The sequence below is a fragment of the Macrosteles quadrilineatus genome, unplaced genomic scaffold, assembly GCF_028750875.1.
Source record: "Macrosteles quadrilineatus isolate MER2022 unplaced genomic scaffold, UCM_ALF_1.0 Scaffold_2__2_contigs__length_208266976, whole genome shotgun sequence".
NCBI classification, from domain to species: domain Eukaryota; kingdom Metazoa; phylum Arthropoda; class Insecta; order Hemiptera; family Cicadellidae; genus Macrosteles; species Macrosteles quadrilineatus.
This window is the reverse complement of record NW_026542595.1, coordinates 69646403-69659405: the sequence shown is the minus strand read 5'-3', so window position 1 is coordinate 69659405 and position 13003 is coordinate 69646403. Positions and strand designations below refer to the sequence as shown.

At 33.7% G+C, this 13003-nt stretch overlaps 1 protein-coding gene across 8 annotated transcripts in view; it reads right to left on the bottom strand.

Annotated features, from left to right (window-relative positions):
* The window catches only part of LOC128985639 (E3 ubiquitin-protein ligase goliath-like), a 99202-nt gene that overhangs the window by 18761 nt on the left and 67438 nt on the right, over nucleotides 1-13003 (bottom strand). For 3 of the 8 annotated variants that reach the window (XM_054405369.1, XM_054405370.1, XM_054405371.1), the window contains exons 3-4: nucleotides 3069-3186; nucleotides 1306-1392 (exon numbers count right to left, since the gene is read on the bottom strand). In XM_054405369.1, coding sequence (XP_054261344.1) covers nucleotides 1306-1392; nucleotides 3069-3186 — 205 coding nt within the window. The remainder of the gene's footprint in view (nucleotides 1-1305; nucleotides 1393-3068; nucleotides 3187-13003) is intronic. The other 5 variants (XM_054405374.1, XM_054405375.1, XM_054405376.1 and 2 more) reach the window with 2 other exon arrangements.

Genomic DNA, 13003 nt, shown 5'->3' with positions numbered 1-13003 from the left:
AATTTTATATAAAAAAATAATATTTTTTGTTATATTACAGATATAAACCCACCCAATAGAGATAATGCTACATGTAAGGTTATTTTATTAAAGTAAATTTAACGGGGAGTTCAAAGAAAAAATAATTATGCTGATAGCTCGTTTACATCAAAATATATAGGTGATTTAGTAAAACACTACACTTTCAACCTGGTGTTTTGGGGGAGGGGGGGTTTTAAGGGGAAGCAAGGGGGGGAAATTCGGGGAACTTTCAGAAAACACCCTTCCTATCATACACTACCACCATGCAAAAAATCAGCTTTACATCTTTCATGTCTTTGTTGGCCTTGATTTTTAACTTAAGTTACTGGACTAGGGGTATTTTCATGACTAGTAGTGAAATATACTATTTAATTATACTGTTCGGAAAACAGCAGTTTTTAGTTCCCTAAATCTTCTACAAAACCATCGTTTTCGGGAACAATCAAAACATATGGTAATTTTTTCCTACAAATTTTTTATGTTTTTCATTTGGAAAAAAATTACATTATGGAAACACTGCTAATTCTACAATGTTACGACTAGAAAGTTATTTTCACAGTATGATGAAAAGGTTGTTTGTTCATCACATGGAGCAAGTGTCTTTTTTGGTAAATCGTATTTCCAAGCTCGGCTGCGCGCATCACTTGTACCACACTTGTAAAACATGATTGCGTGCAGGTACCAAAAAGAGCCACTTTCGCTCCTAGTAACAAAAACTACTATTATGGAATTAAAAAATCAAACAAAGTGTGCTATCTTTTTTTTTTGTATGTATTGACGTAATACAAATTATTTGTTGAATGGATGTCTTTAGAAAAAGAAAAGACAATTAAAATATGGTGATGTGATTTATTACTACAATAGGCTTACATATACTGATTATTTTTTTTGAATATATATTTAGAAAAAATTAAAGATGAAGAACTCTCAAAATTGAAAAGGGAAATAAATGTAAAAAGAAATGGAAAATATTTTGTAGTTAATTGACTTGTAGTAGTGCGAATGATTCAATAATATTAATCTCCAATTTGGCCTAACTATGTACAAAATATGGACAAAACAGGGTGGGCCAAAATCTATGGTACATTGACATTGGACTAAAAAACAAATACTTGTTTACATCAAATCTCCAAAACGTGAAAAAGGGATCAAAACAGGGAGGTGCAAAATTTTCAGTATATTGAATTTTGACTAAAAATAAAAATAATTTGGATACTAAATCTTAAAAAAAGATAAATAGGAAATTAAAAAGGGGTGTCCAAAATGTTTTGTATATTGACTTACTTCCAGTAAACTTACATTCACGACTCTAAAATCTATAATAGAGAAGTTAGAAGCAGGGGAGTCCTGTGGACTGGAGGTAAGATGACCCTGAAATGGAATTGAGTAAAAAATTGCAGAATTTTTTGTTAAGAAACCCAAAACTAATAACAAAAACTGCAGTGGAACCTCTTAGTGTTTAAGTTTGCAAGGCAGTTGCTAAAACCAAATAAAAACACAAAGCTTAAAAAACTCAGATAAAACATTTTTTTTCCTTGCATATTTAAAAAAGAGCAGTTTTTCAATGTGCGTTACTGTACTGGCTATGACTAGTGTGTACTAAACGATTTATTTTGAGGTTATGCAGGTGGGGTATGAAAATAGACCAGCGCCAACCTGAGAATGTAGTAATTACCAGAGTGATTTATGTGTATTATTACAAGCTAGGAAAATGAGTTAGTTCGCTTAACTGCACTTGCTAATAAGTGTTTACTTTTGACTATAGATACACTTCTGTGACTCAGGCACTTTTCTCATGTTTAATGTCGCCAGTTTTAGAGTGAAAGAGAACCCTTCCAATTGAGTTACCGACAGAATGCGCTGCAAAATACAATATTCTTCGTTATTCTCCAACTGTTTAATCATGCCGAACTGAAAATTCATCTGATTGTAAACTGTAGCATCTTTTATGACTCCAATTACCATAGTGTAAAAAAACTGAATGAAAAATAAAACTTAAATAATAGTACTGTATGATAAGCTCAATGTCTTTCAAATATTATGTTCCACTTAAGTAAATAACTAACTTCTTGTTTAGCATCATACATGTTATTAAATGTACCTACAAACACAAAAAATACGTCAAATAACACTTTTAATAATATAGCTATTTCCACTTATACTCTGTTTACTCACAAGACGGTAAATACATACAAAAGATGGTAAGTGGTGATCGATTTCGATTGGACACTCCAATCATCATCAGACCTAATAGGCGAAAGTGATAGCATTGACTATATAACCAGTCAATGGTGATAGGCAAGATTCGCCTATTGGGTCTGATGATGATTGGAGTGTCTACTTACCATCTTTTATATGTATTTACCATCTTATGAGTAAACATTAAGTGTAGTAAGTATATTAAGTGTTATTTGACATATTTTTTGTGCTTTCAGGCTACTTAAGTAAACAACTTACTACAGTGAGTACAAATAGATGTTATGTCTACTTAAGTACCAAAGTCAACTCTTGTATAACATTCAAAGATAACAGTTAGTTGTTATTTTTAATATTTTAAGTATTTAAGAAATCTATTGATAACTATTTAACTTGTAAACAAATTTTATACCAGCAAACATACATCAGAGCTGGACAGTTTTGAATATTTTATACTTTTTAAATTTGATTATACTATATGATTGTAATTTAATTTGTCGTTTACATATCAAAAATAATTGTACCACAGAAACATAGCAATACAAATAAATTAACATATTCAAATTTCAGTACCAGTACAAAAAATTCTAAAAGTTTCCTCGAAATTCACTGCGGAATCTGCCAAAATATTCAATTGAACATCACAATAGAAACCCATAAAAAAGGCTCAAACGTGTTTGTTAAATAAATTTCTCTAAATACACCCTATAAGCTTTTAGGTAACCTGGTTTATTAGACTCTCAATCGTCACCAAACTCAGGACCCTGATAGCTGAAACTTCAAGCCTGAATATGTGTGTAGGGAAAAGGTTAGTTTTAACAAAAATGAACAAACAATTTGTATAGACTTACCGATAATCTATCTTTTGCATGGATGTATCGAAACCTCTGCACGTAGTAGAAGACGAGCCAAGCAAGTGAGATCAACATGAGAACGACAAACGATATGCTGACGAACAGCACGGACGTCCTGCAAACATACAGAAACGTTGGGATAAGAATACAGAACTATTATAGCAACTCATAATACAGGAAAAATTAAAGTAGTAAGAGGCCTTATAGATTTACAATAGCATTGCTAGATCAATTAGCAGAATCAGATTGTCACAAAATATGGCGAAGCAATGAAAATGGGGGCATTAGTCTTAAAGCTTGGCTCTAATCTCAAAACTATAGCAATAGTCCAGTCAAAATATATAAATTAATGACCCAAAAAATTGAAACTTTGCACACATATTTCTAGGTACCCAGGGAAGATTATACCGAAAGTCCCCATAAATACGAGGCGAGCTCTAGCGGCAATTATTGAAAACAGGGCACCTTTTTAGATTTTTGGCTGAAATATCAAAAACCGTCAGTCATAGCTAAAAGTATTATAAATATAGATACAGTCATCTAATTAAATATATCTATATTTAAAATACTAAATAAAATATCATTAAATTTTCAACAAAAATGATATATACACTGTTATTTTATTCCTAATGGCTAACGAGTTATAGGGCACTCAAATATGGCGTTATTTCTCAACGCAACGAAATACCTGTTTTTACCTTTGTTGGCACCTAGCCATTTGGGGAAAAAAACAACATATTTTAGCGCCTATAACTGGGTAGCTATTAGGAATAAAATAAAAGTTTAAATATAATTTTTGTTGAAAATTTAATGATCTTTCATTTGGTATTAGTCACATTTATCTCTGACCGACGGTTCTCAAGATCTTAACCAAAAAAGGTGCCCTGTTTTGCTAATTGCCGCTAAAGCTCAAATCATTGTTATGGGGACTTTTAGTAATATCTTCCCTAGGTACCTAGAAATAAGTGTGCAAAGTTTCAAAACTTTCGGAATTTTTTGGATATTAAACCTTTTTTTGACTGGACTACAAATGGTAATAAAACAACTTGCTCTGTTCTTGAACGTCACATGAAAATGTCTATTGACAATAGTATAATCAATTGGCTTTAAAGCTACAAAGTACATTAAACTATTGACTAAATAAAAAAATAAAAAATTGACAATAAAAAGCTTCTTAAGGTTTATAGTCAAAGATTTAACTTATGGAGAAAGTTGTCCTGTAGCCTTAAATATCCTTTAAGATTACTTATATACGTGAGAGCTGTTAGCTTACCTAAAAGAAACATTAAATTTGAATAAAAAGTCTCAACAGTACAAATGTTTAATAAAACTAACATATTAATTTACATTCATTAAAAAAATTAGGAATCTATGAAAATATTTTTGTTAAAAACCCAATAAACGAGCAAACTGCTACAAAAAGCAACTCCTTGCAAAAGTGATCGAGTAAGGAACCTAATATAATGTGATTGACAATTAATAATAAATATAATGGTTGAGCTCAAGTTTCTTTTAATCGACCACAAACAAGGAAATTGCTGTGGAAAGTGGAAACCTGAGTACTTGAAGGCACGTGAGAAGAAGCCCTGAGAGGTGATGGCGACCCAGAGCCAAATATAGTCTCTACTGACAGCTGTCACTCTAAATATAATTTCCACAAGTTTAAAGTCAAAAGTTGCACCCAGGAACTGAGATAAAGTAAATCCAAGGTGACAGTTTTGGCAATGTCAAAGTTGACATCAGAGTGGGTGAAAAACTCAAGCTATTCAGTATTTCAGTTATCTATTGAGTAGCAATTTTACTCAGTTAAGTTTTTAAATTGTTTCAAATACATTTTTCCTTGCAAAGCTTTTTAGTCGGGTATTTTGATCAAACATAAATAGCTTGATTAGATACCAAATAATATTAAAAATTTAGTAATTAAATGCTTTGGTATTTTAAAAATGTGAAGTTATTTTCTACGGTTGTGATTTTACAATTTACATTGTCTAAAGTTCATGGAAATCGATTTTAAGTAAATGTAAACAGATTTTTTTACTTGTAATGTTTAGAGTAAAATAATCTGTTTGTTCGTGCTTATCTAATAACCAAAGAGTCAAACACATTGTAAAATTTACCCTTAAATAAAAGAAAAACATTAAATCTACATCAACACAGTCATCATATGCAGGCATAGAAAGCAACCCAAAACAAGCTTAATACTTTGCAGTAGGACAGGATGAGAAGTCTACTTTCAGTATCCAAAGTCAATGGGAGTTCAAATCTAAGCTCAAAATCTCTGATTTAAAACATATTAGTGTTACTTCTGAAAATCTGTAAGAATGTTGGTCAATTTTCCAAATCTAAACCTCACTTAACTTTATTTTAGTTAGGTCAACATACTAACATACACACTATTTAAATTTACAAATCCTTGTAAATAATCAAAAACCGTACACTCTATTATAAGTCAAGAAACTGTAAACATTATTTAACCTTAACAAAAGTTAACACCTAACTAAAAGGTACAACTGAAAATGCATTAAACGTTAATGTAAACTACTGGGTTTGAACACGGTTTTACCAAAACTATCAAATTATTATTTCTTAATAAATGTTTAAAATATTTGTAATATCACCTAAGAAATCCGGTACAGGAAGGAATGTTCATTTTCAGAGGGTAGGAAGTACGGTTTATAACAGGGACAGTAAAATTATTCTGCCTGGGGCTGCAATAATATAAATCCACCCTGCACCCGGTATTGTATTTCTTGGTGAAGCTGTATTTCATTCTAAACAAAATTAAATAGTTTAGCTACTTATATTATTTGTCGATTTAATTTCAGTCTGTGTGGTAAGTTTGCTTTGATGAATAGTAGTGATAAAAAGGACTTTAATATCCTTTATATATCCTTAAATATCCTTTAGTATCCATATAAAACGGCTTTGCATCAGTTGTTAAACTTAAACTCGTGTTGAAAAGAGACACGTCAGGTCCTAGTAAAATAACATAGGCCTACCATTGTTATTATTTATTATCATTTTGGTTTAAAGTCACTTTGTGATATATTTTATTTCCCAACAGATTCCTTATAAAAATACGCCTGTGTAGTGAATATTTCAGTTCGTTGTCAGCCAATATTTTAACAGATAAACAATATCTTGGAGATGATAATGATGATGACATTGTATTGTAATTAGTCAGAGTAGCAATATTGCATTTTTCACTTATCAAATAAGTGATTAGTCATCATGTTTTTCTCAGTCAATACTAATCATTATACAGCGTGGTAGAAAAGTCCCGGAACGGTTAAATATTTTAAAAAATAATGCAGATAGAGCTAAAATACTTGGTACAAAGTAACAGGGCATAAAACTCTATTTTAACACATATTCAGTGATCCAATAATTCTTCAGGGGGACGGCCCACAAGGAGTCGGAAGAAAATCTTACTTAAATAGAAGCATAGGTCAATATGCACATCAAATTAAAGGTCTTTTTTAGTAGATTACAATGCCGCAAACCGCACTTCAAAAAGGTTGATCCTGCGCAAAATGGCAGATGTTCAAAGATTTCTTGAATCCGCCATTATGAATCTTTGAACGACTGCCATTTTTTACTCAGGCATTCTTTTGAGCTTGAATTTACGGCATCGTAATCTAAAAGTGAAGACCTTTAATTTGATGTGCATATCGACCTATTCTTACGTTAACAATTTTCTTCCGATTCCTACATCACATACACATACATACATACATACATACATACATACATACATACATACATACACATACATACATACATTTCCACATCTACATACATTTTCTTCCGGTGTTTCCCTGAGGAGAAAGCGTATAATAGCAATGTAAATTAAATGAATCTTTGAACAACTGCCATTTTGCGCAGGATCAACCTTTTGAAGTGCGGTTTGCGGCATTGTATTCTACTAAAAAAGACCTTTAATTTGATGTGCATATTGACCTAAGCTTCCATTTAAGATTTTCTTCTGACTCCTTGTGGGCCGTTGAAGAGTTATTGGATCACTGAATATGTGTTAAAATAGAGTTTTTATGCCCTGTAACTTTGTAACAAGTATTTTAGCTCTATCTGCATTATTTTTAAAATATTTAACCGTTCCGGGACTTTTCTACCACACTGTATTTTCAAAAGTAATCATAAAATTATAAAAAAATTAAGCCGGAATGGTTAAAAAAATCCCCACTAAATAACAAATGCAACAGTAAAAGTTGTTTACAGGTTAGTTATTTTCAGGTTTACAGGCGCCGTTATGTTCATTATTATTAACACAAAGGTAAACCATGAGCGGTCGCCTTGGGAAAGGTGCCAAAACTGCCTGGCAGCCTTCTTCTGATGCCTTCCCGGTATACACAGCATTGGTATGTCAATTGTTGTGTTCCGACACTTATGGCAGAGCTCCTAGGTCAATAAAAGCATTACAGACCAGCTGTTGGGCCGAGGATCCTTTAGAATCATTGTTGACATACGTTTGAACTGTTTTAGAACGAGATTTAAAGGATCACTGATGACTAAATGTGAGAACGGTTTTAGGTTAAAGCATTGTTAGGTAAACAACATTATCATCATGCAACTTATTTATAGCAATGTTCTGATCTATTGTTGAATTGTTAGTCATTAAAATAACAAGAGCCAGTTTTAAAGGGTTAAAGATTTTCTGAATTTTCTGAATTTTAAAGTCACTAAATGTGTGGTGGTGTAGGTCAATATAACTTGCATAAGAGATTTAAAGAAAATACATATAATACTTTAAATAAGTACATCATTATGAATGGTTCCCCATATATACCAGGCATCGTAGGAAGGCGGAGCTACAAGGTTACAATCGATACCAAAAATAGCCCTAATTAGCACACATAACTATGATAACATACAATAATCAAGCTACTAACCAAACCACTGAATTCAAATCCATTATACAACCAAACAGGTAGGCCTAAATATTATTGTACAGTTCTTCTCTTACAAAACAATGACTCCTTGATCATTGCAAGCACTCAAGCCTTTTATGTGGTTGTCCCATTAGTAAAGTGGTTGATATGGAATACTAATTGAGACACTCACTACCAGGTGGTGAATATAACGGAGAAGTGTGAGGCCTGGGAGGGACGTTTTAACAACGTCTACATCAGAAAATTTGACAACTCAAAATATTTCCAACTTCGTAGGCAAATTACAGCATTTTTACTGCAATAGCTAAAATTTTTTAAAGACAAATATTTGTCACACATTTTACATTACAAAAGGGTTCAGATGTACTAAAAACAAGGGGGACTTGCCCTATACATTTGGATGTGGGGACCTACAGCAGACCACTTACAACACGGCACACTGATGGTACGGCATGGAGACACCACATATGGTAGCCATCAGGGGTCCAGGCCTGTACCTGTACACATCTGGACTGTCTCCATCTCTGTACAAAACAATAAATAATGTCGTACAACACGGCACACTGATGGTACGGCATGGAGACACCACATATGGTAGCCATCAGGGGTCCAGGCCTGTACCTGTACACATCTGGACTGTCTCCATCTCTGTACAAAACAATAAATAATGTCGTACAACACGGCACACTGATGGTACGGCATGGAGACACCACATATGGTAGCCATCAGGGGTCCAGGCCTGTACCTGTACACATCTGGACTGTCTCCATCTCTGTACAAAACAATAAACAACGTCGTACAACACGGCACACTGATGGTACAGCATGGAGACACCACATATGGTAGCCATCAGGGGTCCAGGCCTGTACCTGTACACATCTGGACTGTCTCCATCTCTGTACAAAACAATAAACAATGTCGTACAACACGGCACACTGATGGTACGGCATGGAGACACCACATATGGTAGCCATCAGGGGTCCAGGCCTGTACCTGTACACATCTGGACTGTCTCCATCTCTGTACAAAACAATAAACAATGTCGTACAACACGGCACACTGATGGTACGGCATGGAGACACCACATATGGTAGCCATCAGGGGTCCAGGCCTGTACCTGTACACATCTGGACTGTCTCCATCTCTGTACAAAACAATAAACAATGTCGTACAACACGGCACACTGATGGTACGGCATAGAGACACCATATATGGTAGCCATCAGGGGTCCAGGCCTGTACCTGTACACATCTGGACTGTCTCCATCTCTGTACAAAACAATAAACAATGTCGTACAACACGGCACACTGATGGTACGGCATGGAGACACCACATATGGTAGCCATCAGGGGTCCAGGCCTGTACCTGTACACATCTGGACTGTCTCCATCTCTGTACAAAACAATAAACAATGTCGTACAACACGGCACACTGATGGTACGGCATAGAGACACCATATATGGTAGCCATCAGGGGTCCAGGCCTGTACCTGTACACATCTGGACTGTCTCCATCTCTGTACAAAACAATAAACAATGTCGTACAACACGGCACACTGATGGTACGGCATGGAGACACCACATATGGTAGCCATCAGGGGTCCAGGCCTGTACCTGTACACATCTGGACTGTCTCCATCTCTGTACAAAACAATAAACAACGTCGTACAACACGGCACACTGATGGTACGGCATGGAGACACCACATATGGTAGCCATCAGGGGTCCAGGCCTGTACCTGTACACATCTGGACTGTCTCCATCTCTGTACAAAACAATAAACAACGTCGTACAACACGGCACACTGATGGTACGGCATGGAGACACCACATATGGTAGCCATCAGGGGTCCAGGCCTGTACCTGTACACATCTGGACTGTCTCCATCTCTGTACAAAACAATAAACAATGTCGTACAACACACTGTAGCTCTACATTCGCTTAAAGTAGGGTAAATGGATCTGCGTGAGGTTTTATCCAAGCGATCTTGAAGATGAATTTGTAAACCCAATAGAAAGAAATTTGATAGTTAAGAAGATACTTTTTGTAACACAAGTGTGTGCGCAAGAGTTTTGTTTTTACTTTCTCCCCCTAAATATATGGAGAAAGTGTTTTTTCATAAAGGTTTTAGTTGGAGTTTTGGGTGAATATATCCGTTTTGGGACAACGACAAAATATGAAAACAGAGTAAAATTGTTTCATATCAACCTAATTTCATATTTTTCCAGACTGGTAACAGGAACATTTATGGTACAGTATTATTATTGGGAAGTGTCACATGAATTTTGATTAGTTGGAAAATTAAAAGCAAGTTTAATATTATATCTGCAAAGCACGGTTCATAACGTGGTTAATATTTACGACGCAATCTCTGGCTGAACATAATATGGAACAGGTTAAAGCAACGTTTAATTAATACAGGTTTCTGCAGGTTATATCTTGCCAGTCACTGCACCAGCTGATTTACCGAGATACAAGAGATAGAAGAAATAATTATCCCTTAATGCTATCTTGGCAAATGTCATTATTGGATCTCTTCTATCAGCAGAGATAACATCATTATCTCTTATAATATATCTCTTTATTGGGGTGATTATTATTTCAGCGTTATCTATATTGCTAGTCATATACAGTTGATGAATGATGAGTGTACTAATATGAATTTAATTTAGGCTACAACAGTGTTTAGTGTTTATTTTTGTGGTTATTGTCACTCTGAAAACATAATTGAAAATTATCAACACAGAATCAGTAATGATTAAACTATGAAAACATCAATTACACTAAATGAAATTAAACTAGTTCGTTTACCCTAATTTTATTTATTATATTAAACATATAATTCCAGTTAACAATCAAAGCTAAGTCACATCTACCAATTCCTTAGAATCCAGGTAAACGCTAATGACTATTAGCAGAAATATCTCAGTGTTGTTATAAAGCCAATCTAGTTTTAATCTAACCTAAATTGCACTAATTCATCAGGGCTGTAGAGTTGAGCTCGCCTGATTGAGTGGTGAATTTAATTTATTCAATTTAGAAGAAATTTTGTTAATCATTATAATCAAACATCTCATTAACAAACTTACAGTATTAATAAAAAATAAACATACCGGGAAGTAATATTTTACTAAGACCAATGCCGATTAATTATACAAAAGTGACAAAATCAGATTTCCAAATATATCTGTTTCGTAATCCACGTCTTGCATGACAATCTCCCGACCTCTGTCCAGTCCAGGGGTTATCAGCTTTGGTGACAAAGACAAACTCTGTATACATGTCTAGTGTGTCTACCAACCATCCATCTGTCAAGATATGTCAGTGTGCTACCTCCGAATATTGGATTGCTTTAATTTCGCATGTATCCAGTATTTTCCAGCTCACACTGTTGTTAAATATAAAATATATGGAGATTGTTTTGCCCTTAAGATTTTTGAGCACATTTTAGCCATCCAGAAACTTACAGATTACAGAAACCTAAAACTTAAATACATGTGATCGATGTCTCATTATAATACCTGAACATGAGAGAGAAGTACAATAATTATTGATGATTATATAGATTTAGAATATAATGAACAGTATAAATATATATGAAGTATGATCCAGAGGAACCAAGAAATTCATGACCTAAGCAGTAACATTGGCCATGACTAACAGTGGCCACCTATATGAGTATTTATAAATGGAAACAAATGAATAACTTTATCATCTGTAAAGATTATTCAAGCAAAATTGAAACTACATTCAGTTAAGGTATTGGTAAATTGACTTAATATGAATTTTTAAGTAAAAAAACGATTTTTTTTTTTACTATTTTGTATAACCATTGGTAATAGTAACTATTCTGTAGCAGCTGAAAAGAACTTTTTTATAATTTTAGGCTCATACACTTTTGCTAGGCGGCGTAAGCTACTGAACTACAATAAATATGTAAACAAATCTGTAGTGAAAACAAATGCTTTGTATGAAAACGCAAAGACTAAGTAGAATTCATACATAAAGATGGCTGTGAGACAGAGTTGTTGCACACAAAGTGAAGGACAGCATATCAAGCAGCAAAGTCAAGGCTAGACCACTCAATGGAAAATGTCCACTTAGTGAGAAAATACTAACTGGATACATATTATAGGAAAGCAACATTTCGTACCTTGATTAAGCTAAATATTTAAATTTTGGACTGTTGGATTTTATTGGAGAATAACTCTACAAGTTAGACTATATTGTTATTAGGTTTTCATTAGATTTAGAAATGGCTGACTGATTTTAGCTTAATCTATTTGATTCGAAATTTGAATGTAAACTGACTTCTTCTAAGTTATTAAAAGTGTTTCAATTTAACAGTGCATAATGTTTTAAAAAAGTTCTAAATACATATTCAAAGGTTGCAAGAAATATCAATTGCAATCTTTGCTTTACGCACATCACATGGTTTAAGCTAAAAGTGCTAGGTTTGTAAAACAATTAATCAAATTAAATTGTTTTTTGAGCATAAAAGGTTATTGTTAGAAAAAGGTTATTGTTAGGCTTTACTACAGTTGAAATGGTTTTACAAATTCACAACATTTTATCAAATTAATTTGTGCTTGGGGAAATTTTATCATAGGCCTAAGGTCGTCAAATAAACCTCATAATTGTTGATAGCTGACACACAATGATATCTGAAGCTGACAGCTGAAAAACTTGGCCTCACCATTCAACAATATAAATTTACTTATAAATAAACGGTATCAGCATTCTGACACATACTTTCTCCCATAAGTTTGACAACAACCTTTATCATGTGTAAGCGGTGAGAGTAAATATAAGGAAATGGGATTTGTACAATTTTGTTCAGAATTTAAAGGACTATAGCATACTAAATTTATAATCAAAATCGTTCTAGCCAATTTTGGGAATATCAGATTTTTCCATTATTTTATGGGGTTTTTATGGGAAAATAACATAATTTACAATAACTTTTGAACCGTAATTTATACAGAAATGGGATTTGTACCATTTTGAGGTAAATCCCCATAAAAAA